Source organism: Grus americana, chromosome 5, assembly GCF_028858705.1.
Source record: "Grus americana isolate bGruAme1 chromosome 5, bGruAme1.mat, whole genome shotgun sequence".
Taxonomy (NCBI): domain Eukaryota; kingdom Metazoa; phylum Chordata; class Aves; order Gruiformes; family Gruidae; genus Grus; species Grus americana.
Genome location: NC_072856.1, coordinates 30,405,122 through 30,432,225, shown reverse-complemented (window position 1 = coordinate 30,432,225; position 27,104 = coordinate 30,405,122). Strand labels below are relative to the sequence as shown.

The 27,104-nt window shown below is 38.4% G+C and overlaps 1 protein-coding gene across 2 annotated transcripts in view; it reads right to left on the bottom strand.

Moving 5' to 3' along the window:
* The window catches only part of STARD9 (StAR related lipid transfer domain containing 9), a 113,705-nt gene that overhangs the window by 37,641 nt on the left and 48,960 nt on the right, over nucleotides 1-27,104 (bottom strand). For both annotated transcript variants that reach the window (XM_054828639.1, XM_054828640.1), the window contains exons 4-18: nucleotides 24,921-25,037; nucleotides 22,756-22,788; nucleotides 22,609-22,670; nucleotides 21,889-22,001; nucleotides 15,324-15,393; nucleotides 12,071-12,143; nucleotides 11,091-11,158; nucleotides 10,052-10,149; nucleotides 9,634-9,834; nucleotides 9,126-9,223; nucleotides 7,291-7,368; nucleotides 6,375-6,449; nucleotides 5,474-5,653; nucleotides 1,534-1,585; nucleotides 501-638 (exon numbers count right to left, since the gene is read on the bottom strand). In XM_054828639.1, the coding sequence (XP_054684614.1) occupies nucleotides 501-638; nucleotides 1,534-1,585; nucleotides 5,474-5,653; nucleotides 6,375-6,449; nucleotides 7,291-7,368; nucleotides 9,126-9,223; nucleotides 9,634-9,834; nucleotides 10,052-10,149; nucleotides 11,091-11,158; nucleotides 12,071-12,143; nucleotides 15,324-15,393; nucleotides 21,889-22,001; nucleotides 22,609-22,670; nucleotides 22,756-22,788; nucleotides 24,921-25,037 (1,456 nt within the window). The remainder of the gene's footprint in view (nucleotides 1-500; nucleotides 639-1,533; nucleotides 1,586-5,473; nucleotides 5,654-6,374; nucleotides 6,450-7,290; nucleotides 7,369-9,125; nucleotides 9,224-9,633; nucleotides 9,835-10,051; nucleotides 10,150-11,090; nucleotides 11,159-12,070; nucleotides 12,144-15,323; nucleotides 15,394-21,888; nucleotides 22,002-22,608; nucleotides 22,671-22,755; nucleotides 22,789-24,920; nucleotides 25,038-27,104) is intronic.

Genomic DNA, 27,104 nt, shown 5'->3' with positions numbered 1-27,104 from the left:
ATCAAAAACATAACCAACCCACTGCCGGAAACTTGTTTTTACACTACCTTTCTAAGAATCCAGATCACTGCAAGAAACTGGATTGCATTTTTTATTTTAAAAAACCTGAAAATACGGGAGCCTGATCCATTTCATCTGAGCATGTTCACCACAGCCTATGACTCAGTGGCTAGTACCCTCCACCTAAACACACTGTGAAAAAGTTGAAGGTCAGTTCAACCATATTGCAAGTCTTCCTTTTTCGGAAGGCTACAGACTACTGCTGCTGAAAGGGGTCTTAATATTGTCACCTATGTCTTCATTTTACTTTCTATGGGGTACTTAATTTATTTGTCCCAGTCTGGAAGCTCTAGCCATGGATCAAATCTCATGGTGCCAGGCAGCACGATGAGACTGAGTGATGTATTTCTTAGACCTACATGAGTTCCATAAATCCTTGTCTCTAAACTCCAGAGGTAAGGTGATTATAATGCAGCATTCACTGAAAAAGCAAGCCTTACCTTGTGACAGACGACATGATCCAGTGATTTCACATCCATTCACAGTGCAGTGTGCGCCCTGAACTGGTCGCAGTGTTACAATCCCGCTGTTGTTGTCTATTATACAATGATCCCTTTCAATCCACCGACCCTGCAAAACTACAATGCATAGATTTGTTTTATCTCACCTATTGAAGGGGTTGGGTTTGCACTATTTTCCTCAGAATGAAGTACCACGCACTGTTTGACACTATGACTGCATACTTCACACCTTGGAGAACTATGTCATGTGCAGATTAAATTGTTGTCTTTGATTGCTAGCCAAGTACCCATTCACAGAAAAAACTTACTTGATTTAAAATAGTGAGATTGCTCTTTTAAAGTATTTCTGGTTCTGGAAAACTATACACTACTTTCTGATTTGTGAGCTGATGTGCAAATTCTTCTATTATGCTGAATTTTCTTGTCGCTATTATTGCATTTATTGTTTATAATTTACTAACCTACGGGCAGAAAATAATCCAACTTAACCAAACTTAGCAGAACTAACCAAGGATGAGATTATAATAGAATTGGAAACATTGCAGAAAGTTTCAACTCTCTATTGTAATTTGTAGCTCTTGAGATTGACTGTTAAAATTCAGAGCAGAAATGAAATTAAATAAAAAAAAAAATCTGAATAATTTGGATTTTATATGTAAAATACTCCGCCCAAGTACAGTTTAAAAGTATTTTCAATATCTCACGATCACTTGTGCCACTAGTTTAGGATAGAACATAACAAGATTTGGATGGTGGATGAAGATACTTTGTATCACAAATTCTGAAGAGATCTCAATTGGGTCAAGACCATTGACTTTTTGACCTCTTAAAGAAAAACAAAAAATAACTGAAAGATTTTAGCAAACTTAAGAAATTATTCTCTTCTACTTGCCTTCTTCTATAAAGAAAGCTGACAAACAGAAATATTACCTAGCTATTACACATGACAAAGGTAAACCTCTTGGTTTGACCTGACCATATCATAAAATAATTTGTAATATCATTCTCTTACCAATGTCTTGATCTTGGTCTGAATCACTTCTTCCAATTTTGGTTGTTCCTTCCTAAAACAAGAAAAGAACTACTTTAAGAGCTGGTTACTGAAAGTGGATTATATAATAATTAAAAAAGCTTTGGTACAGCATCTTAGCAAATACCTTGAAATAAATCACCTCTGAATGACTGAATTGTTTACAGCAAACTCCATTTACTACTTTGTAATACTTCAGTCTGCTGTCCCCAATAGCAATGCAATTACTTCTTATCCTGCAGCTATGTCAGCTTCTCCTATTATGACTCCAGTAGATGAAATAACCCTCAGTGCATGATTTTTGGACTATGATTCAGACAAATCTTTTGAATATGAACACACATTCTGATGCTTTGAATTTTTACAGTGAGGCTTGTTTGCAGAAATGAGATAATTCTTTTTATAAACATCCACGCAGCAAGAAAGAAGTTGCAAAATGATTCTTCAGTTAGCTAGGCTTTTCAGATATAAAAGTAACAGAATTCATATTTTGTAAAGGAACTCTGTCACAGATTACGAATTCTTCAAATTAATTACTAAAGGACAACTTTTGTCTGAAACTTAAATGACATTTATAAAAAGTCGTCTTGGTGATTATGGTATATGGGCAAGTTCCCAAACTTGCAGATTCAATAACTTCAAAGAAATGAACTGCTCAGGAACAAAAGTCTCCAGAACAAGCAGACTCAAACCATATTATGGGTCAGTGATGGAAAGGAGACATTATTCACATGGTACAGTGCAAATATCAATACAAGAAGAGTAATTTAATTAATATTATGAGCAAAAAGTACCAAAAAAAGCAATGAATTTACCACCTGTCTAGTATGTTCCATTACCGGTTCTATCTTTTTCCTTAGGAAAACAAAGAAAGATCATTTCCCAGCTTTGAAGAGACACTGTACATAATTATTGTAAATTGATTAGTGAATGCGGTCTAAAATGACTTTTGTGGCAACTCTTTCAGTCATATTAAAATTAATTATAATTAAACTACTTGCTTTTTGTATTCTGATCAGAATAAATTGAATATGCTTTCTGGTCCAAGCATAATATAGCCTAGATTTAAAGATGAAGCCAGAAGTAGTAATTAGAAGCCTGAAGACTGGGAAAATGGAAGCTGTGCATTACTGTAAGATGATGCAGTTATGGGTAATTATGGGTAAATCACAGTGGTTTTCATCACTGGAGGGAAAGGGAATGATTATCATTCAGTTCCTCCCAGAGCGCAGCGATCTGAACCAACTAACAGAGCCCTCTGCTATAAGCCCTGCTGAGACTCCTTTGCTAGAGAGGCTGAAAGTTGGATTGTGCCCAGTGCCTCTGCTTTGGAGTAATTATCAAGTTACATGTCAGCTTAACATTTAGTGGACTCAACCACAAAATATCCACCTGGCTTGGCCACAACTTGTAGAAAACTTAAGATCCATATGGCCTTTGACTCACCTCACACAATCAAGTGAGTTAGCAACATGTATTTTATACAAAGAGAAGTAAACCAACTCCTAAAAGACCTCTTTATCAATTATCTTTTGGACTTAGCAAAGAAATAGTTATTATAATTCCAAAAGAAACTTTTTTCCAGTATGCTGAAATAACTCTCTGTTGATACAATTTCATTCAGAAAAGTATATTAGAGCAGTATTGGCTCATGAAATTCACAATAGTATCCCAGTTAGTGGAGTGATTCTGGGTGAATTTAAGTACAACTAAAAATGGCAGCTGAGAGCAAGGGTACAGATGCGATACAAGCAAACTAACTCAAAGAAGAAAACAAAACAAAAATAGCCATAACCCAAGCCCATGTCAATTTCATTTTTTCAAATCCTATTACTGAGCTAATAATTTAAATAGTTATACTCTTTCCTAATTTAATCTTGAGTATTCTACCTGAAAAAGTGAAAAGACAGATGATTCAGATGAGACAATCATGCAACTTAATCTTAACATATTGAGGTACATCTTCCTATGTGTTGAAGTGCTTTTACAGTGTTACCCTCTTCTGGCAGTAATTCCTGACTAAGGCGCATTATAGAACCATAAAGAGTGAGATTGCTTTCCTCCTTCAGTTTTGGGAGTACTCAAACTTTCAAAAAAGTCTGTGAAGTGCATCTTTTTCTAAAACAATATAAACAAATCCCCGTATTTTTTAGCTATGCAAAAAAAGTCAGTTACATTATAGGGAAAACATATATTTTTGTTAATAAAAGCCAGAAAAAACCAGAACCTAAGAAAGCAAGCTTCTTTAAGCATAGGCACAGCATTGATTAGTGCAATTAAACAATGGAATATCAAGAGACTAAAAGAGTAATACAATGTTTATTCTACATGATGTGAAAACTGCTGCCATGACCTCTCTCTAGAAGTACAATGTAAAGTGCTGATATATGTTGAAGCCCTAATATGTAAGGAGCTGCTAATGTTTTACCTTCTTGCTGCTCAGATGAAAGTAATAGACACCAGAGTCTAAAAGATGCAAAGCACAAAGAAAAGAAAAGGCAGCATCTAGGAGCAAAGAAAGAGGGGACAAAGATGTTAGTGTGACAGAGACATTAATGACTTCAGAAGGTGACCCTTCAAACTAGGTTTCTCCATTAAAACAAGTATCTTTAAATTACTTTATGTGTTGTTAAAATTAGTATGTGAAAGTATTTGCAGTTTCCAAAATGGCAATATTTTTAATGTAATGTTTTAAGTAGTAGCAATCACTTTTAATAAATATTTAATGTTAATGTAGGATTGAGTAGTTCATGTTGCATGTTTATCAGCAATGGACATTATTCCTTGGTCCCTAATTATTACCTGGCACAATTTCTTTGTGCTGGCATGAGGAAAAATTAGTAAGGTTTCTCTTTCAAGATGATAAAGAACAGGATGAATTCTGTTTCGAATATTTGTTGTGGCTTTTTAACAGGAAAAAAAATCCTGTGTCTCTAAACTATATCAAGTAGCACAAAATCTAGATTTGGACTAAGATATTTTATTATTGGACAGATAAATGATTTTCAACCATATTTAACACATTTTTTTCTAATCAGTGCATCTCTGTAGAGATGCCCATCCATCATTCCTTTTACGTTAAACGGCATCAGTATATCAGCAATTTCCATTCGCTTAAACAACATTAAAAAGCAAAAGTCCACCTTAGCACTGACTTAATTAAAAAAAAAAATCCCCTAAAACTATTCATATTATAAGCCACAGTGTGCACTAATATGCATGCAATGTTATGAAAGGTTCTTGGTGAAAATCTTGCCTTAAATGAGCAGCTACAGAGCAAAATATTCTATGATTGTGTGAGTCTATGAAAACAATATCTATGAGGCCAGGATTTCTACCTGATCCTGGAAAATAGCCACTCAAGTGGGATCACAAGTAATTAGCATTCAAGCTACACACCTGGAATCTACTTGGCAGGCCTGGGAGAGTTAAAAGAGCAATATATAGAAGTCATTGCCAAAGGGAGCTTGTGCTTGTTAAAGCTTACTTTTATCTTTAATCTACACATATACAAGTATTCCAGTCTCAAGTATACAAGTACCTAGTAAAATCAGGACCAGTACGTCTGGTATACTTTAAGCACCATCCTTTACGTTTACACACACATACACACCTGTCCTCATGCTTTGTGGACAAACTACTAATGCCTAATTTGAGTATTTTGCTTTGCTTATGATACATTATCAAATAGTTTGCACATGCATTCATAAGAGCTCAACTTATTATTCCATATATAAATTCTCCTCCTCCTCCTCCATTTTCATGTATCCTTTTCTGCTTTTTTTCCTGTTATCTGTGTCTCATGGGCTGTGGCCTTTACTGTTTGATAGCTCTTGTTGTAATGCCACCTTAACCACTCTTCATTTCCAAAGCAAGCATTTTCAAATTCAAGGGAAAAATAAGGCAAGTGAGAAAATCTCACCCTGAGATGATACAGCACCACTCCTGTGCTAAGGATATCATCATCCATGGCCATTAGATGAGGTAAACTAGAATCTATTGTTACTCCAGCTTTTTCTTTGTTGATGTCCACGCTGTATTCTTCCATGATGGCTTTCCTGTCTGTCCACTTACTTGTCCAGTCTTTGGTCAATTGCTCAATCTTAAAGAATAGGAGAGGAAACGGTTTCACTTACTAAGCAAGTTAACTTTTCTAATACATAAATTTCTTTATAAAGAACAGCAAATTTTTTCCAGTTGCTGGATGCAAAATTCTTTCACCAGTTGCAATGCAGGTGTATTTCTAATTGCAGTACATTTCTGTGGCAACAAAAAAATTGGGTTAAAACTGTACTACCAACAGGTAGTAAAACAACAGGTTTAACCTATTGAAGACTCATTGCCAAAATGTCAGAATGATACATGATCATGTTAACTAGTTATTTTGCTTGCCATTAAGCAAAACTTAATTTTAAGATCTCCAAAACCTTTCCAGGTCACCAGTGATCAAATCTTTTCAGTAATTTGGTGACTGCACAATAATTTCCTTTGAATAAATTGGAGGAGTTTATCTTAGAAGAGAGAGGCTCTGTATAATGAATTGCTATCATATATTGAGACGGATTTCAAACAAGGAGTAGATTGTGCAGACTTAGTGATATGCAATGGACAGTATCCCATTAAGGACAAGAGACTTTCATCACTAATGGTAGAGAGTACCCAACATGCATTAAGGATGGCAGTTTCCTGCATATTCAGAGCAAACAGGAAAGGATTAGGACAAAAACATTTTCACTGTGGTTTCAGAACTATGGCAACATTTTCCCCACTGGCTCAGTGAAAGAGGAGAGAGTTAGTTATAGCATCAAATAGATGATACAGACCTTCATTTCATTTTGAAGAACCAGCTCGGTCAGATTTCCATCCCTGTCATCGCTCCAAGAAGGACTGGAATTCCTCTGTACAAACAACAGCCACCAAATTCTACATGTTAGTTTCCTTATTCACAACTGGCAGGCATGTTCTTTCACTCTCCAAGATTTCAAGAAGATGAGCTCAGGAGAAGGAAAGACAAAATACACAGACATTTGATGCTGCCTTCTACCATCTAGCCTACACCTCTCTAGCTATTTTTGTGTTTTTGTGAAGAACTGATGAAAGAGCATTAACAGAGAGAAACATCTGTGTAAATAAATCCTGGACTGTAGTTCCAGTCTCTCCCAGTAAAACATGCTCTCCATGGCATGGAAAACCAAGACGCTATTATTATTCCAAAGGAGAAAAACACAAAGAGTGTCAGCTGTATTGTGAGTGCTCATAGATGTACTCTGCTTCTCTTGGGGGACAGAGTGTGCAGGCAGGGTGAAATCTCCAAAATACTGTTGAGGTCTCCTAGTTCACTTTTTTGGAAAAGAGGATTGTGACAAACCTGGCAGGGAATTTACATCAATGATTAATATTCTGTACTGTCTTGGTGCTTCCATATCCCTACAAATAAAATATTTCTATTTCATGGTATTTCTGGACAACAAAACCATCCAACTCCATGAAAGACAGGCAAGGAAATCCTTTTTAATATTACACAACTGCTTACACTTCAGTATTATCAATATAATGCCAGAAAAAGGAGCAATGACAGAAATGCAGTTAGCCTTATAATCATTGTGAAATCACTCAAAGAACAGTTTAATTTCCCCCCAGTTACAATAAACATGGAAAGATAAACAGATAAGATGAAAGTAAGCTACCATAGCACCTAAAGCACCATTAGAACTCCAGCTGGGAAGTGTTCCTACATACCAGTTCAAAGCTCATCAGCATAGTTTTCAACCTATCAATTTCTTCTCGAAGTTCTCTGATCAGTTTTACATTTGCATCCTGAAACATTGAGAAACAGACGTTGGAAAAATAATTCTTTAACAAATCCTAGCTAAAGAAATCAATGCAGAGGTGTTCCAAGAGTCAGGAGGAGAGGAGAACAGGCACACTCGCAACAATACTCCTTGCTCCACTCTGCCAGGCCCCTGGGATGTTCTGCCCAGGGGCAAGTGGTTCCCACCTTTGATAGGTTCTCTTTTCCTATAAACTTTGTTCCTTCTCTTTTCTGAACACAGACCTATCATAGTATTTGTTCCCATCATGACAATAGCTGGATACATCACTACTTTTATGGATTTACCTTCAAAATAGTCCCATCATATCAGAAAAATGCTGTTATTTCTGTAAGGCAGAGGAGAAAATCAGGCTAGAGAAGACTAAGTGAGAATGTCACCAACCATGGTATTAAAAACCCTTGTAGCTGATACACAAAGAATTTCCTTCCTGCATGTGTGGGGGCATTTATCTCACTGAATTTCAGAATAAGCATCTCTGCACAGGCAGTTTCTGGAAACCAGCTTTTTGCAGACAGTTCAGGGAAAATCTTGAGTCAAGAATCAACTTTCTTTGGGCTGCCAGTGACACTTTGGCTTAGGTAATTTGCAGTGAGGGGAAGAAGGCAGCTAGCTGAAGGAATGGAGTTAAGGGTCTAGCATGGGCTGTGCAAAAGAGTGATGGGTACACACATTGGGAGGCTGAGAGGCTAGCCCAGGAGGACCGTGTTTACTTGCCCATGGCCTGTCTCAGAGTTGAGAACGGTTGCTGCCAAAACCAAACACGCTATTGCTGCCACTAGTGATGTCTAAAAAGTAGTTATAGGCACTGGTAATACAGATGCAAATTGAATTTGGGAAACCTTGGATTAGACGGGTTTCTTTCTGCCCAAGATTTAACAGAGTATTGTTTTAGGAAAGCAGATGAATGAAGTACATCTCTAAGGTTCTATGCTTTTATCTATGGATAAAATCTGGATCACCCAGGTCAAATCACAAAAGGACACTACTGAAGTTGTGAAGTCAACTGCTCAAAGATTAGGAAATGCTGGAATCAAGACTTTCTTTTAAACCTTAATTCAGTCCCCTTAAATGGATACATTGTGATTTAGTCCTTAAGTTACACGTGATCCCTGTAGGTTGGCAGCCTCATGTGGGATGCCAGGTGAAGAATGCTCCGTTAAAGAGCGGCAGTTCAAGAGTTTTATATTTCTACCACGTATGACCGTAGATTTTGATTATTATGTACTATTTGAACTTTGCTGTGAAGACAGACAGAATGATGCATTTCCCCATGGATTTTGTTTATGCTGGTTCTCATCACTACTGCCTAAAACCTCCACAACTGGTAATCAATTTGTTTTAACCACATGCTTTTGATTGGGAGAGTTTATGTTTTTCCCATTTGTTCCTTACAGTAACAGGTTAAATAGTAACAAATAATCCTAACAGATCTGTATCTCTGCCGATATTTAGGATAAAGACATAAGGTAAACATACACATCATAACAATTCAAAGAGAAGGAGGACTGAAACTCAATGGACAGAGATGAAGAATGTAAAAATAGGTGTGAAATTCTAAATGGTTTAAGCTACAGGGGATCAAGGAAATTATTTCTGTAATATCCAGGCTCCTATTTAGCTCTCATTAACACGGGAAAGAGAGGTATGAATTTTATTCAGAGAACTGATACAATGGATAAACCTTAAATAATACACACTACAAAATGGAACAAGAACAAAAAGCAGAACTCAAGGCCTCACCTCATTCACTCTGGGCTTGTTAATAATATTTTTGGCACTTGAAGCATATCTCAAGGTACTCATGGTCTCGTTGTAGCTAGAGCTGGCAGGAGAGATAGCTACAGACAGAAAACAAATAGAAGAGAAACACTATTTTAAAAAATAATCAGTTTAACCCATCACTTTTCAAAAAGGTGGATTTTTTTAGTCTGGCTTCTTTAAAAAAACAAACCAAAAAATATCCTTAGGGATATTTCATCAAGCTCACAGAGAATGTCTTGTCAAGATTGTATTTATAACTGGATAAATCACTTTAAATCAAAGCTATGACCTTGGAAAGACACCTAAGCTTAACTTCATGCACAATCAGCATGCCTTTTCGTTCCCTGGAGTATCCTATGAAGTATTTCTAAAAATCTTTACAAGGACAGACTCTAAGTAATATAGCAGTCTTCTCACCACAGTAGAGATGTATTTTAAGGGGGTAATGTAGTCCAAAATGTTAACAATGAATAGAAACCAAACTCACTGGCAATCATAATGGTCTTGGAGTTGCCCCCCAGACTGTCCTTCAGAAGCCAGGTGAGGATGGAGTCACGGTACGGGATGTAAGCTGGGCGCCTGGTCCCACTGACGCTGCCTGTGGAAGGACTGTCTGCATGACTGCTCTCCCCTTCACTTGTTATGGTGTTTATGCTCTGGCAGCTGCTGAACATCTGTGAATTTTGTGCTGAAGGAGAAATACCACAGAGGTCAGGAAAGGAGTTATCTTTTTCTGTGATGGCTACTTAATTTTCTTAGATGCTATTACAGTTTATAAAGATGCCACACAGCTGTTCTGTTCAGCTTTTTGTTGTAAATAGAGATAAACATTAAGACACAGCATATGGTGCCCAAGTCCTATGCTTTTATCACTACCCCTCAATATAAAGAACTACTGTGCTTACCTAAAGTGGAGATGACAATTCCAAGTGTAACTAATGACTTGTTAATATTGGCACCTTCAGTAACTCGATCTTTACAGTAACTGGGATCAGCTCTTTCACTGTAGCACACAAGCGTGGAACAGACAATGCAAACCAAATAAAAATCCTTAATTATTAACATACATCAATAGGAAAACATTATGTATTTTCCTGACATACAAGAAAACAGAAATTGCAAGCTTTGCAATTAAAAAAACATATGCTTTGAATACTTTACATTGCTCTCTGGTTCAGATAGGCCAAACAACCACAGGCCAAGGTCATTGATGCAAACTATTGTTAAAGACCTATCAAAACACAAATTCAAGCCTGAACTGGGCAACCCAATCATAGTGGTTCTGACTTAAAATAACTGACAACATACATTTTACAACTCTGCCAGGGTAGACTGGCTTAGTGCAAAAGTCTGTATATCCCCTCAATACTACTTTCTCTGCTCAGACATGCAAGCAATTTACATTCTAGAGAAAGAAAAATGTTCTCCAACTGTTCTATAACTCTTCAGCACAACTTCTGTCTTTCTGTTGTCTATCACATCCAGTGTAACCATATGTTCCTCACTGAAATGCATAGCTAAGATCAGAGACTTAGGAATTTTTGGAACATAAGCAGTGAGATATGATTATTTTCTCCTGCCCATAGTAGGCAGCCATGAGGAATTAATTCCCTTTTTTCTCCCTCTTTTCAAGCTCAGATTTGGTAATTCCACCAATAGCTACTGGAAAAGCCACTTAATAAGAATACAGGGTTGAACTGAGTTACCTTAAATGTATGCAACAGTACAGTATTGGATCTGAGGACTCAGGAATTCCCTTCCCCAATGAAATCCAATACCCAATACAAAAGAACAGATGACAGAGACAATATTAACTCAGTATACTGTATACAAAAGACAGACTTATTGTTAATGAAGTTTAAAACCATTAAATTTTATCTTTTAAGGCAGTACTACCAGCACCTTCAGAGAAAGTTACCTTTTTGATCCTCACTATATTATTACCTGCCTGCAAGGTCCACTAAGTTGATCTTGCTTGCAATTTCAGAGGGGAGGTTGTTCTCCAATATAGCCTAAACAGAAAAATACAAATAAGGAATATTATTCTCTTAATCAATGAAAATAAAATAGATGTGCTCTTTTGTTTGAAACTGAGTTGTATATATGACTGTCTCACTGCCTTTCTTTGTGACCTTGACCCACTGACTATGTTCAAACCATTAACTCAACAGCTTTCTCACCCAACAGAGAAACTACCCTCTTATGCCGATTTCCTCTTGAAAAAAACCTTTACTGCCTAGTGACTGTGAAAGGCTTTCTTGTAGATCTTGCAGAGTTATTTTCCACTAATGTATTCCAAAGGTCTTTTGTGAAACTACTGAAAAATATCCCCAAATGTTCTGTGATTACAGGATGTTAGAAGTGTGAGATAGAAAAAGTCTATTGGATCACTGAATGACTTCCCTGCCAGGGAAGGATATAATTTCTCCAGAGAAAGGGTGCATTGTCTTTAGGAGAGTACTGGATGCCAAATGCTAGAGATGAGCACATCTGAAAAGCTGGACAGATACAAAATTTTGGTAAGTGTTAAACTAATGCTATACTTCAATTAAGGATCCTAAACAAGCATAACAAAAAGTAACTTCAAATATATTCACACGTAATTTTCACAGCATCTTAGAAGAGGTATTGCATTTCAAAGAGCTGATTAAAATGTTAAACATTTCTTTGTACAGTGAGTTTTTGACATCACTTCTGACAGTAAGCTTGCATAAAGGAACAAGAATACTTCGGTAAACACTCAACACATCAGGCGGTGCAGGAAGTGTAACACATCTGCAGTGTGATCCAAAGGAAGTAAGTAACAGCTTCCACCAAGATTATTACAAACAGTACAAAACAGTGACAAGTAAACAATGCACAACACATTGAACAATGCTTTTTGAGAGCGAAGAGAAAAGGAAGTTGAATTATTTTTAGCTAACCTGAGTATAGTGGATGGTGAAGATAGCATGGGATCTGCTGCTGGCATTGTGAATATGTGTAGCTGCTGTGATTCTAGAAAGAACAACAAACTATTCAATTACAAAGGCTTATTTCCCTGTATTCAGGGAAAGCAAAAGTAACAAATACAGCAGATAAATGAAGATGAAGTAATGTGAAACTCAGAGAATATGGTAGGCTATATTCTTGGATCTGATCACAAAGTGTTTGGCAGAGGACCTGGAAGGGTGGAAACCAAGGATCAGTTAGAGGTGTTTTTGTCCACCAGCAGCATTCTGAAGAAATATCTTAAAGCAGCCTTACAGCACAGGTGTAAGGTGTTATGTAAGGGTAGAACACAACAGAGAAGCACAGCCAGCAACAGCATTGTACAGCTCACCCTCAACACCACTGAATGTACTGGCCCAGGACATTTTCTCCATATTGTCCCCATTTTTGTTTCTTGGCACTTCAAAGGGTCCAGAAAGCTTCCTACACCACTTCCGGGGCCCCCTTCTGTCACAGGGCTGATACAGTAGTTTAGTACTGTTAGAGGAGTCCAATGAGATTAGTCAGCCTACCCGTATCAGTACCAAATGAATACTGTAATCCACTCATGTAGCACTTGCTTGGCTTTACCACGTGGACAGACCGGTCATCTGGCTCTAGCCCTCTGACCCACTGCACTCCAGCCAGCAGGTACCAGGCACAGAAGGAGGAGGAGGAGCAGCGGCATTCTCCTGCTGTCTCTGTAACACAAACTTTTGGAAATTCTACTTACTTTGTTATGTTTTGATTAGAAAAACCCAAAGAAAGCAGGGTTTTGCCCAGGGCAGAAGCCAGGTCACAGGTCTTTTCCTTTGTCACTCTCATAGCTTGCCTTGAATATCAGCTCCCTGTGCAGCCTTTAGCATCAGTTTTGCCAAGCTTACCCTCAATAACAGCAGGCAATTTTAGTAGCGCAGACAAGGACTGTGGAACCACGCTTTTGTTACGAGCCCAGCTGTCACAGCACTGCAGAGACCAGTTGCACTAGAGAGCAGAGAGCCACAGCTGTGCGTACACCGCTGAGCGCCTGTGGCAGGAGGCCAAAGCTGGGATTCTCCTCCCTATTGTTCTCTGCTTCCTACACCTCCACAGCCAGGTGAGCGGGCACCGCCAAATGCTGCAGGCAGTCTAGGGCATCATGGTTATACGTGAGCCTAAGCTGAGGAAGCAGGAGAACGTGAACTAGTTTCCAGACGCTGGAGGAGGAAGACAAACCATTAGGTAAAGGACAGAAGACAGAAAACAGCTCTGGAGTGGGCAGAGAATATAAGGAAACAGCACTGAAGTTTATAAAGCAAAAGAGAAATAGAAAGTGGCCCAGGATTTGGAGGAGGAATTGTTAGTACTCGCATCTCACCTCCAACAATACACAGGGTAATTGGAGGGCAAGTCCACATCTCAACTACTCACAACCCATGTGAGCATTTTTATGGGAGAATGTATGTGTTAGTTTTTCATATATTCTATTTCATCATGGCATGTGGTGTACATTTTAATATTTGTAACTGTTCTAATAATATTATCCAGATTCATTGGTTGTTTTGCTTTACACAGCACCAGGGCTATGCTTTTGGAAATTTGTACTTCCTGCATTTAAAAAAATTTATTCCTAAACATTTGAAACTGAGTCTTGCAACGTGTCAAAAAAAAAAAAAAAAAGCACTGTGAGTTGCAACAAAAATAATGACTGTATGTTGAAAATCATATTTGTTCATTTTATAATGGACAAGTGTAGCCAGAGTAGGGCTGGAGATGGCCTGATAAAATCAACTGGTAGAAAAAATGCCTTCAGTAAACTCTGCTCGTTGTTAGTACAGGAGCTGCCCTGTCCCCACACACGTACAAGGGGAGCTTCCCCTCCTATCTTTCCTGTATAGTCAGACCTGGAGCCATCATGCCCCATCTGCTCCTTTCCTGCCTCCAGCCATATGGGGCAATTGCAACTTGTTCCTCACCTTCTCTATCCCTAAGATCTTGCTGATGTTCATTTGGCATTATATACCAGACTGCAGATGTTTTAAATTAGTTTGTTTGCATTTGTAATGTGCTAATAAATACTCTGCAGAATATTTCATAAAAATAAAGACTATAGGTAAATAGGAGTTTCCTGTATATTCCAAATAAGTTTTTGAAAAGTTACTCAGAAAAAGAAGTTGCTTAATTTCATGCAAGTGACAAAGTTTGAAACTTCAGCATCACAAAAACTTACAAAATATTGAACCTCTGATTTTGTTTTTTCTACCTCTTCTATTTCCTTAGCAATGAGACGACTGTAGGATTACACTAGTAGACAGACTGGGATTTTGTTGTTGTTCTGAAAAAGTCTCTTCTTACCATAGGGTTGCATCTATTGATCACTACAAGCAGAAGCAGCAAAACTTAATACTGCTGTATATACTATGTTTTTGTGATAATGCAGCTTAGTTTCTATTTACTTCCCAGCACCACTGATATTCTAAAATCTTGACTTCTCTTATGATAAGATTTAATATCAGTTTTGGAACTGAGATTCATATTTGGAGGATCCTATCAAATGTAACTCCTTTCCATCACTGTAATTGCAGTTGTACTGATATCCAAAGCTCCCTATTGAAAACGTAAAAAAAGTGTCTTGACTAATGAGAGCCAAAACCATTGACTTCACTGGTGTGCCAATTCCCACAGTTCTCTCATAGCAAATGTCTACAATTTGGACTAAGAACTTAAAAAAAAAATTAATAAAAATAAATAAAAATACTAAACAAAAATTAAAACAAATAATTATAAAACAAATACTTCTCAAAATTAAATAAAAATACACTATCTTTTCACAGCAGTTTTAAATCACTAAGTTACACTAACAAGTGATTTGAAAGCTTTACAGTGTAAAGTGTCATGAGCAAGTGGAGGAGAAAAACAGTAGTCTGTTTAGAGTAAAAGGTTTTCCTGGCATGCATTTTTTATCCCAGACAGATGGTTGAATTTTGTGGGTAAATCAGCATAGGATCAGTTTTGAAGAAACAACTTCACAAGTGCTTGTAGCTCTTATTGTGGATAATATGAGGATATGTAACATCTTTTGTATACGTCATGTGCAGGGTAAGCAAATCAGACATTCTGTCACCACAAAGCATTGGCAACACTGTCAGTAAAATAAACATCAATGAAATCAACACATAGTGAAAGAAGTGTTAAATAAAGATGGAGCTGGTTTGTTTTATAAAATACCTTTTAGCTATTCCTTCTTCTAGAAGTTCTACAACTTGCTTGTAGTCTGTAACTAAATGTTGAGTCAATCCTGCCAAAGATTTAAAGAGTTAAAATGCATATTCTTCTCAGGAATTTCAGTCAGTTTACCCAACAATTTACCCAACATCAGGAGCATAAGGATCTTCTGCTGGGATGCCAGTTTGTTCTACAGGTATTCTCTCAACTAGAGTAACTATTTTATTTAGAAAAACCCCACAACTATTTTATGTTTTAAAAATAAAATAAAACATTGCAGTCCAGCCTTTGGATTCAGTGACATCAGTATAAAAAATACCTTGTATCTTCAAAGTATAGACCTTTTTCTAACTTGTCTGCAGAACAATGGTATTTGAAAAACAGTATAACTGAAACTCCATGAGAAATTTTCAGCTATGTCACTGCTACTAATTGGGTACAGATCCAGTAAAGAAGCTTTTTTTCCATTGCCTCTGGATAATGGCTCTGCTCACGCAACTAACAGAATTAGGAACCAACCCCTGTGAACATTTACCATTTACTTAACCAGGCTTCACTCTGCAACAGTTAGGAGTCTTCACGCTCTTTTCTCCCAGAGGGTACCCAAATAATGATACAAAACATCTGGGCTTTTCACATCATCTACTTTCAGGTTGTTGGGGTTTTGGGGGGGTTTTTGGGGGTTTGTTTTTTTTTTTAAATTTGATTTTATTTTTAAGGGGGAAAAAGCCCACTGAAAACAAATGAAAGAAATACTGCATTGCAGAGCCTGCTGTGTCGAAGTGGTGGTTGTGACTAATAGGGCCCCAGTGGAGGGCAGTGTGCTGCTGTGCTGTAGCAGCACCGCCGGCCCCTTGCAAAATGCAAATTCTAGCAGACACACAAAATTAACCTCAACAGGCTTGTATGTCATATAAATCCAGTTTAATATGCCTCGTTTGCATTTTATGGTGATGATTAGTTATCATTTGTACTGCAGTGACTCCTAAAAAAACACCTGAGTTGTGAAGCAAGTCTTTGTCCTACAATACCTAGTAACACACTCCTTTGCAGAATGTTTTCTCAGACCTAGAATCCAGGGCTACTTCCTCCCCCTGTACTGATTTAGGTTTGGTTTGTTTTATTGGAGGCCACAAAAGTGCAGATGAAGGCAGAGTACTGAAAAATGTGATTTATTTTGATCAAATAAATTATTTACTACAAGAATGTAAGTCAAGATGAATATAAAATTCAACAAGTACTTCTGACATTATTAGAGAGAGTCTATTCTTACATGATAACAGCTTGCTGTGTTGGGTTTGCGTGGCAGGGTTTTGGTAGCGGGGGGGCTACAGGGGTGGCTTCTGTGAGAAGCTGCTAGAAGCTCCCCCTGTGTCTGACAGAGCCAATGCCAGCCGGCTCTAAGACGGACCCGCCGCTGGCCAAGGCCAAGCCAATCAGCGCCTCTGTGATAACATATTTAAGAAGAAGAAAAACACTTAGAGAGGGAGAGCTTTTGCAGCCGGAGAGAGGAGTGAGAAGATGTAAGAAACTCTGCAGACACCCAGGTCAGTGCAGAAGGAGGGGGAGGAGGAGCTCCAGGCGCCGGAGCAGAGATCCCCCTGCAGCCCGTGGTGAAGGCCATGGTGAAGCAGGCTGTCCCCCTGCAGCCCATGGAGGAAGGATGAGGGGGTGTAGCGATTCCACCTGCAGCCCGTGGAGGACCCCACGCCGGAGCAGGTGGAGGCACCTGAAGGAGGCTGTGGCCCGTGGGAAGCCCACGCTGGAGCAAGTTCCAGGCCGGACCGGTGGACCCGTGAAGAGGGGAGCCCATGCCAGGGCAGGTTTGCTGGCAGGACTTGTGACCCCGTGGGGGACCCCACGCTGGAGCAGTTTGCTCCTGAAGGTCTGCACCCCGTGAGAGGGACTCCATGCTGGAGCAGGGGAACGATGAGAGGAGTCCTCCCCCTGAGGATGAAGAAGCGGCAGAAACACCGTGAGATGAACTGACCGTAACCCCCATTCCCCGTCCCCCTGTGCCGCTGAGGGGGGGAAGGTTGAAGCCGGGAGTGAAGTTGAGCCCGGGAAGATGGGAGGGGTGGGGGGAAGTGTTTTAAGAGTTGATTTTATTTTCTCATTCCTCTACTCTGTTTTGCCTAGTAATAAATTAGATGAATTCCCTCTCTAAGTTTGGTCTGTTTCGCTCGTGACAACAATTAGAGAGTGATCTCTCCCTGTCCTTATCTCGACCCACAAGCATTTCGTTATGCCTTTTCTCCCCTGTTTAGTGAATGAGGGGAGTGAGAGAGCGGCTCTGGTGGGCACCTGGCCCCCAGCCAGGCTCAACCCACCACACTTGCTTAACTCGAAGTGAAAGCAAAATCTAAGCCAAAGATGGGAATTTTAGTTCTTTATCAACTGATACACCTAAAGAAAAAAAAAAAAAAGATTTTTGGATCACCCACACTTTTAAAAAAAATACTAACTGTAGTGTGCATGCACACACACTTGCGCGCGCACACACAAAGTATAGGATGATTTTCAAACAAAAGCATTTCTTCTTCTCTCTAGTGTCCCTTTACAATACATTAATTCCAGAAGTCATCACATTTTCCATTTGAGAAAGAGGCCCATTATTTTTCCAATAGGGGATCTTCAAAGCTCAGAATATGGAAACTATCATATATTGTTTTCCCAGACCCTTTTTCAGGGTCTTATTTAACTGAATAAAAATCCAGTTACAAGATGGAGGCATGGAATAAATTCTTACCTACCTACATTTCCATAAGTACTGGAGTAGTGAATCTAGCACAGTATTCAAAACATTTAGTTTTTCAATAAGGTAAATGAAATATCGTAAGTGTTGTGTGAAAAGAAATGACAAAGCACTCTCTTGGCTGCTAGAAAAAGAAAGGTCATTTTCAAGTCCCATATAAAGATCAAAAACACTGGTTTGTCTAGAAATCTGCCTTGGAATAAGAAAGGATCTCCTCCAGAAATCTGTCTCAGAGTAACAAAATAGATTGCATCATTTCCTGATTTAAGAGAGGCTGATTCCTTAACAGTGCAACCATCTGTGAGGGAGAAGTTTGAAACGTTTCCAACAGAAAGCACTGAAACACTTTCAGCATTTTAAAGGCTACAATCTCACAGCCTTTACGTAGAAAAATGATGGGCTGGAAACTATTCAAAATACTTAAGTGTTCAGAGCTGGGACTTCCTGGCTGGACTTGCAAATGGAAAATGCATTGCCCAGAGCATCTAAACATCCTTAAAGGGGTTAAGTTTTCTGATTTTCCTGTCTGTTTTTCATCCAGTGCTAACTGTACTCTGGATATCACTGACACCAAACACACAACTGACAAACTAATGGTACACTGGGGAGCTCCTGATCAAAGTCAGCAAACCTTAAAATTGCTGACGGCTTGCAAGAAGCATGATGCAAATACAGATGCTAGTCCTTGACATACTGGATCTATGGGAAATAACGAAAAATTTCTGAGCTTTGCTGGTGTTCACTATTTTTCTCCCATAGAGCAAATTGCCTGGAAGGGAAATACAAAACAAGCTGCCTTTCTAGTAATCTTGCTGATAATTCTGATCTCAGCCATCTAGCTATTGGAAACAATATTCTTGTGCTCTGATCCTGCACATAGAGACTACATATGAAACTGCCAAAGACTATTTCAGCACGTAGAAGGCGCTTATTACAGAGAGCAGCAATCGTTGATTGCAATAATGTATCACTGCAGTTGAGAACGGCATTTTGTACCAGTGTCATGAACCACTTCATTTTCTTGAATTTGATGTTATTAAAATCAAGCTGAATGTACTTCTCACCCGCATGGGTGAGACCTCTGGACTTTCTCACTGCTGCTTATTTTTGATGTGAGCTAATGAGTGCAGTTCCAAAAGGAGCTGTGTAATCATACCTTCTTTATTAGTCCCTCTCCCCAAAAGATGCCAGGATTGTCTCAAGTAAACTAAACTGTTACAGTTCTTAATTGTGTAAACTGTACATAAGCATATTTATTTATTAATACATACTTACATACACATATCTAAAAAAAAAGAACTATGTCATCAGACTGTTGCCCTAAGCCACTGACTCATCAGCCTGAAATCACTTCTGTTCACATGCTCTCACAATAGCATCTAATTACACCCCATGATGCCTTCTGCAGAGAAATTACATTATTTTTCATGCATTTGATCAGTTTTTCAAAAATGTGAATCACGTTTATCATTAAAATTAAAATTTTTCATACTGGCATTAAAACAATGATTTTTAGAGGCTGTCAAAAGATACAGAGGGAGAGAATCTTCTAAAATAAAGTATTCATACTGGATTTACATATGTGGCCAAAGCTAGAAAATACTGTGTAGGTTAACCATTTTCCATTATCCTTTCCTCTTATTTTACAAAATCTAATCAATTGGGAACTTTTATGGGGTATTTCAGGACTCTAACATAAAATTGTTCCTCTTAAATTTTTTACTTGTGTCTACAATCCCTACCTGAAAGGGGTAAAATTAAATTAAAAAAAGGAAACAAAAACCAGAACTGGAAAAGAAGTGACAGATTTGGCCTGGAAGGTTCCAGATCAAGACAAAATAGCGACAAAAGGCAAGCCAGCCCATTGGCAGAAGCTATAACTTCATTTTCTTTTAAAACAAGGAAACTCCATTATATGCAGCCAAGGAATCACTGGAGATATAAGGCCTGAGAAAAGGGATGGAAATTGCCAAGGAAGGAAGCAGTTTAAAGACCTTTTCTTGCATGGTGAATGAGCAGCTGCTAAAAGAAAATAATTAGTATCTGTACTCCACCAACAATAAAGTTCTCCGATAACAAGCAGGTAGAAAGAGAATCTTGGAAAGACCTCAATAAAGGCCAAATGTCTATGAATCTGCTTTTCAAAGAATGATAAGTTTGCCATACTAATGAGACCATTAATTCATCTATTTTCCAACTCTCCTTAAACAGGATGCTGGTGTGCTGGGAAAGCACAGCTGAAGTAACCAGAATGCCAGACAGTCCCTTGTGTATAGGACCATGCAAGTTAAACACTTCCCAAGTGCTTATTTCAAATTTTTGAGAGGAGGAAGCAGTAACAACGGTTGGTTGCTAGATGTACTGTGACTGATACTGCAGGTGCCCAGGGAATGAGAGCTGGGAATTCCAGGCTCCATTCAATCACAAGGTCAAGTCACCCTATCTATTGTCATATCTTGGCTTAATCTCTGAAGTGGAGAAAACAATATGATGTGTAATGCTGTGATAAAGAAAAAGAGGGAAAAAAGTGAACTAGGGAGAACCAAAGGAATTTACAAAACAAACAGAGACAAGACCTTTATTTAAAAGCAAGAGCAAATCAGTATTTGATCTGATGTGATGAGAGCAATAAAATTTGGCGTGATATGCATTTTGCATACTAAACGCATACCTCCCAGGCGTTACTACTCATTTGGTGACCAGCCAAGCAGTTGCAGAGTCAGTGATACCAGAGGCAACTCTAGAATTCTGCCCACTAGATATAAGGCACACTGAAAAGGAAACATATGCATTTACTTTCTAAACAAGCTCATTAATTTTTTGAAACTTGCATCAGTTTGGAACAGACTCTTCCTTCTGATCTCCACCGTAAAACTACTCTGTATGATTTTGCACTGGTGCATGGATTTTGAGGGACATGCCTTTTGTCAGTTGTTGTTCAGATAAATGGCAACGCAGCAGGCAAACTTTACCTTGGGAGCTAATCTATTTACAAAGTAACAATGGCCAAAATCCAATTTAACACTATCTAAGACCCCGAAGACAGCAATGAAATGCGGAAATGAACTGGAGGTACACAGAACAATGAGAGAGAAGATAAGAATTAAAATAAGACAGACAACTGAAACAGAAAAAAATATATGTGTTTTGTTGGGGTTTTTTAAATCCATTCTCTGACACCTGATTTGAAAGGTATGATTCATTAGAAAACAGAAAGTCACCAAAGGGGCTGCTGTTGCAAGTGTGAGTTAAAAAGTGTGTGATGTTTTTATTCATATAATGCACCTACATTACCCATCCTGTGCTTTTTCAGTTTAATGAAGGAAAATTATTGGGTTCTTACCTGAGAAAAACAGATTTTAATTGCTTCGCATGGCCTGGCCTACAACACTGAACAGTTGAGTTTATCTACTTTTTTATTATTATTATTATTTTGTAAATACACTGCTACCAAGGACTGAAGCAGGTATGGAGGGACTTTAGGCTGGCCTGTACAACCAATTTAGAGCTGATGTTGGTGGATTTCTTGATCAAGATTTCTTTAAAACAAAAGAAAGCAAAACATTAAGGCTCACACACAACCTATGCTTGGAAAGGCAAACAGAAAAGTGCAGGATAACAGCCAGTGGGATAACAGAGACAAAGCTTTCAGTATATTACACATGTTCATATTAACAAGCGAAATATTTGAGGAAAGTAACTCTTCAAGAGTAGAAGCAGTTAGAATTACAGCAGGAACATATGCAAAGATACATACAGACCTGATACACATTTACTCGAAATTCCGATGCTAGTTGTGAAGCCTGCTCTCACCTTGAACATATGGTCCTGTTTCAGGGTGTTCTCGGACTCGAAGTGTGTAAGGTTTCTTTCGGTCTGACTGTTTTAACAAATCTCGGACACGCTCATTATAGATTTCAAGAAAACTGAAAAAAAAAAAAAAAAAGGATTTTTAAATGAACACAATTAAAAAAAAAAAGAGCATGTATTTAGACAACGTAACTACCTGAATCTTACATAGATCTTTCATAATAGAGTTAATGAATTAATTTTCATTATCTCTGTTACTGCCCCTGCCCATGCAGTGCATGTAGAAAGAACTCATTGTAGCAAACTTCCAAGAGGCAAGAGACATTCAGTATTTTATTTAAAAATTAAAAAAATATGCTTTTTTTAACAGTAGTGAGTTCAAATCCCCAAATTTCCAAACTTAATTCTTTATTATATCAGTGGGAATGATGACTAAGAATCCAATGTAAGATTATGGCTCTAATTTAAGAGTTAAACGAATAGGAAGTAAATTTTTAATGCACACAATAATGTCTATACAAAAGTGGACAGCATCCAAAGAACTATACTGAGATAGAAAACTAAAATCAACACTTTCTCATCCTTCCTCTGTGTTCTCCTTGTTCCAAAATGATTATCATCTGAGAAAACAGAAACAAAATTAACTAGTCTTTCTTTTGTTTGATTACAGGAATATGTTGTTGAAACCATTCATAGCATTGCCCAAAACAGTGACACACTTACCTGACCTTTACTCTGCAAGATGCTGTCTGGTCTGAGTAATCATCCTTCCTCGAAAAGAGGCCCTACACAAACCAGAAGTTTATGTAAATTTTAAATCCATCAAGACAATCTAACCACATGAATGCAAGTGAAATGAAAAATAAGTACCTCACATATACGAGGTGTCAGCCCAATGGATGCCTTCAAATAATGAACAAAAAAAAAATTAAACCATATACTTGCTATCACTCTTGTAAAACTCTTTTTTAAATAAAAGCCAAGTTATAAGAAAAGGACAGAATCACAGTGCAGCATTAAAGCAATGACTCTATGGTAGATTACAACACAAACCGCTCTGGAGTATAGTTCAGAACAGCATGGCAATGCTCTACTACTCCAGCTGAAGCATCTTGCACGTGAAACACTGCAGGGATTCATGTTCTGTGTAATGTCAGCTGTCTTAGCTTCAGTGCAAATCCTATTTATAGCAAAAGTCATTTTATAGCAACTTACACAACATCGATAAGAAGTTTAGAGGCTTGGGTTAAATCCAGAAGCTGTTTGATGTAAAGGTACTGGACATGCCTATGTCAGAGGTGTTGCAGTCTAGATGAAGCCAGGCCAACACTGAAACTAGTTTGATTGGTCATGAATATTTTGGTTTTTCCCTATTCTACTTTTATTTCTTTATGCTATGGCATCACAGAGCTTGGAACGGCTTTATGTTCTAGATTTATAAATCTGGTGTCTCAAAGACAACAGGATATGGGCTGCTAACAGTACCCAAACTAGCCAATTTAAACTTTGCCCAAACAGTCTACACAGCACTTAAGTAATGGTGTGGTTTTGTGTGATGAACTGTTCTTCTGACATGAGTGCTCACACTTTAGTGATCGCAGTGCTGACACATCCTGAGAAAGACTCTCAGGCTTAGGTGGAATCTGCTCACTGAATAGCATGAAAGGCTTGTAGAAGGCACACTTGAAATGGTATTGGGGGAGAAAGTCCAGGTTCATCAAGTGGACCTCTGTGGATAAAAGTTCAGTTTATACTAAATACTTGATTCTTCCTAGTTTTGAACACTGTTTCACAGTGAATACATGTTATTAAAGATTAGATCAAAGCAGGATTCCACTGGAGAAAGAAATCACTTTATAAGCCAGAAATCGCTTAGAAACACTACAGCTAGAAATTTCCTTCGGAAAAAAAAAAAAATTTCAAGATGTGGCCATTCTGAACTGCTATGATATTTTAAAAATAACGTAATACAAATATCCTAGTTTGTCACCCATTAACCCCAATTTTAACAATTCTTCAGGCTTTCATGGAGTTAAGCTTGATTTAGAATAAAATTGATCAGATTTCTGATTTCAGATTTCAGAGAATCAGATCATGATTTAACAAAATCCTATTGCTGATGTCTGCAGGGAAAACAAAATTTTAAAAATCCCAACTCTTGTCAAAAGCACAAACCATGCCAGAACAATCTTTTTCTTATCTTCAGGGTTTGAACAAATTTTACCCTTATTTCACCTTAAAAATTGAATCCCATGGGTGTAGGAAATAGCGGTCCACTCACACAAACCGTTAAATAATACTTTTTCTTTTTTAAAGGCATGTTTCACCAAAAGCCAAGAATATTTATGGATAGAGATCAAATTGCCTTGTGTTGCAGCAGAACGCAGGAAATTCTCAACTGATTCCATCGATCTGAGTACCAAGATTAAAATGCACTTTAAAAGGTTCCTAGTAGACAAGAGTCTTAAAATGTAACAGCTTCAGCAAAGACCAAATACATTTCAAAACTGGAAGTGAAGCAAGTATTAGTTTCCACAAGCCAAAGGATAACTTCTGCAACAGGTAAGTGTCTTAAGTAGATAATGAAGCCTATTACAAAAGTATTCCTGTGAATTGTATCCAGTTTCATTTGTGAAAGTAATTTAATTTCAGCATAGATCAGATTGCCAAAAAATTCTATGAGAATGAATACTTTGTATTACCTTGATCCATACATTTCTAAAACCCAGAACTATTCAGGGGTATAGATTTATTTTTTGTCCTCTAACATGGTGATAAGAATTATACATAGTAACATAAAGGTTATCTAAAATAAATATTTAAACTACACCATATCTTCTAGTATTTTTAGCTGATGCTACATTATTTAGCTAAATGTAAAGGCTTAACTCTTATTTTATATACATAAATACCAAATAAAACACGTATAAGCATTCTGCTCAACACGTACCATAATCACAGTTTAAAAATAAAGTGATGTTTCTGCTGGACATCCTGCCCTCAACCCTAAGTGTAAAATGAATGGTGTAACTCACAGGTGTTCCCATCATTGTGTAAGTTTTTCCTGAACCTGTCTGTCCATACGCAAAGAGGCAGATGTTGTATCCTCTAAATGCACCTGACAACACAGAAGTGCCAAGGTCCTGGAACACCTGGAAAGACCAAAAGAAACAGAACAGCCCATGAATAATATGCCTCCCTATAAACACTCTGCATTACTTGTGGAACTTGCAGCTTTAATAGCTCCATAGGAACAAGGATCTTCACAGTATTTGTCTTTTTTAATTTACCAGACACAATGTTGTGTCCAGCATTCACTTGTTAGATCTTCCTCCAGATGCACAGTGCTGACACTGAGCAGTAGTGTTTAATTGTGATTCCCTCCCTACTGTCTCTTATTTTATACTCGGACTGTATGAATTCTTGAGGATCTCCCCCATCCCAAGTTTTCACAGTCCTCAGCATAAATCTGACAAAGGCATGATCAAGACTCTCTGACGCAATGACATTAATAGGAGCGTTAGGCATCAGAATTACAGGTCAAAAGCAAAACAAAATCGAACCCATAGCCTGCAAGCAGACCTCATCCAAGCAATACTTGTACCTGACCCGTCTGGTCAGTAAGCGACACCACTGAAGACTAAATGCTTTCTCTTCTTGTTCACACCACACACACAGCAATGTGCCACCTTCTGCTCATGGTAACACAGAGCCAGGAACTGTTACCACCAAATCAGTGCCAGCCTCTAGGGGCTTCCAAAGCTTGCACTAGTCCCACTATGGCTGCAAAAGTTGGACCATCACAGCCAGACTACCCATACAGCAAGATCTGAACACTCCTTCTACTATTCCTGTTTCTTTTTTGGAGACACAGCTGCCCCACAGTGTGACCATGTTCTCAGCACATCAAAGCCTTGCCACAGACCAGCTGAAAAGACACCTAGGAAGCACATGGTGGATCAAAAGGTTCCAGTAGGCAGGCTGCCAAATGCCTCAGCACAGCTTTGGCCTTTCAAAAGAAACAAGTATTAATGGTTTTGCCATCCACACAGAAAACTAGCTAGTATATACAGAGAGATGCATATGATTTCAGTGTTTCACTGCCATGAAATCTCATCCATTGCCAGGTCATTTGCTTCTCCAATGGACAGATAAATGTACTAAACCTGATATAAAAATCAATAGTAAAACATATTTCACAGATATCACTACTTTACTGAAACTGCTCAGAAAAGAGATTTAAAATCCTCTCCTGACACTTTTATTTTCAGATCGTATTTCAATTCAAACTGAGACAAGATGCTAATTTCTAGCTAAAGAATCAATAATATTCTCATTCAGCAAAATTTAGCTACCCCTGCCCATATCCATAAGGGTATGTGGCATGTCAGAGCACCTGTTTCATTAGGATTATCAGATCAAGAACTTTTCCATTCAAACAGTAATAGTAAAAGTCATAAACAAAACACATGGACACAAATGCAATAGACAAGGGATAACAGAGACAGTGACAAACTCTCCAGTCACTACTGGACAGGCTATTAAGAAACTAAAGCATACCTTTGGAGAAAGCCAGCCTGGGCCTCATAGCCAACAAGATGGAGGAAACAAGATATCTTAACAGGAAGATTTGGGATATTTGAGGGGGGCCTGCAGGGCTATGCAAAACTTATTAAGAAATGTTTAAGGTGAGGGGGTCAGGAAGGAGAAGTGGGTATAAAAGGGGCTGGTCCCATGTAAGCAGCAGTAAATCAGTATGCTTGTCTGAGTGAGCCCTGTGCCTGATCACCACAGTCTGTCCTATTTTCATATTAAATCCTTTCTTGATGACCTTTTATGTAACCACACTCCCTAGCCCATGTGTGAGTGCTAAGGACTTGATGCCAGCAGCTGGAGAGACTGGAGTGAATTTGGGGCCAGCAATAGAGACAGAAGACTGCAGCTGATAGGGCCATCACATCAGTGGTGCCAGCAAACGAAGCCAGTGACAGTCTCAGTGTTGGTAGCCAGTGGGGCTGTAGACCTAAGGAGCATGGGTCCAGGGTGCCAGCTACCAGGGAGAATGGGGGGAGTAAATTCTGGTCAGCAACTTAAGTCAACCGCAGGTAATATGTCCCCCACATCTACGTGCCAGCAACTAGAGCAAGTAGGAGTCTAAGTGCCAGCTACCAGCATGGAGGGTGGCAGGCCAAGAGGGGGATGGAGTGCTGATATGCATC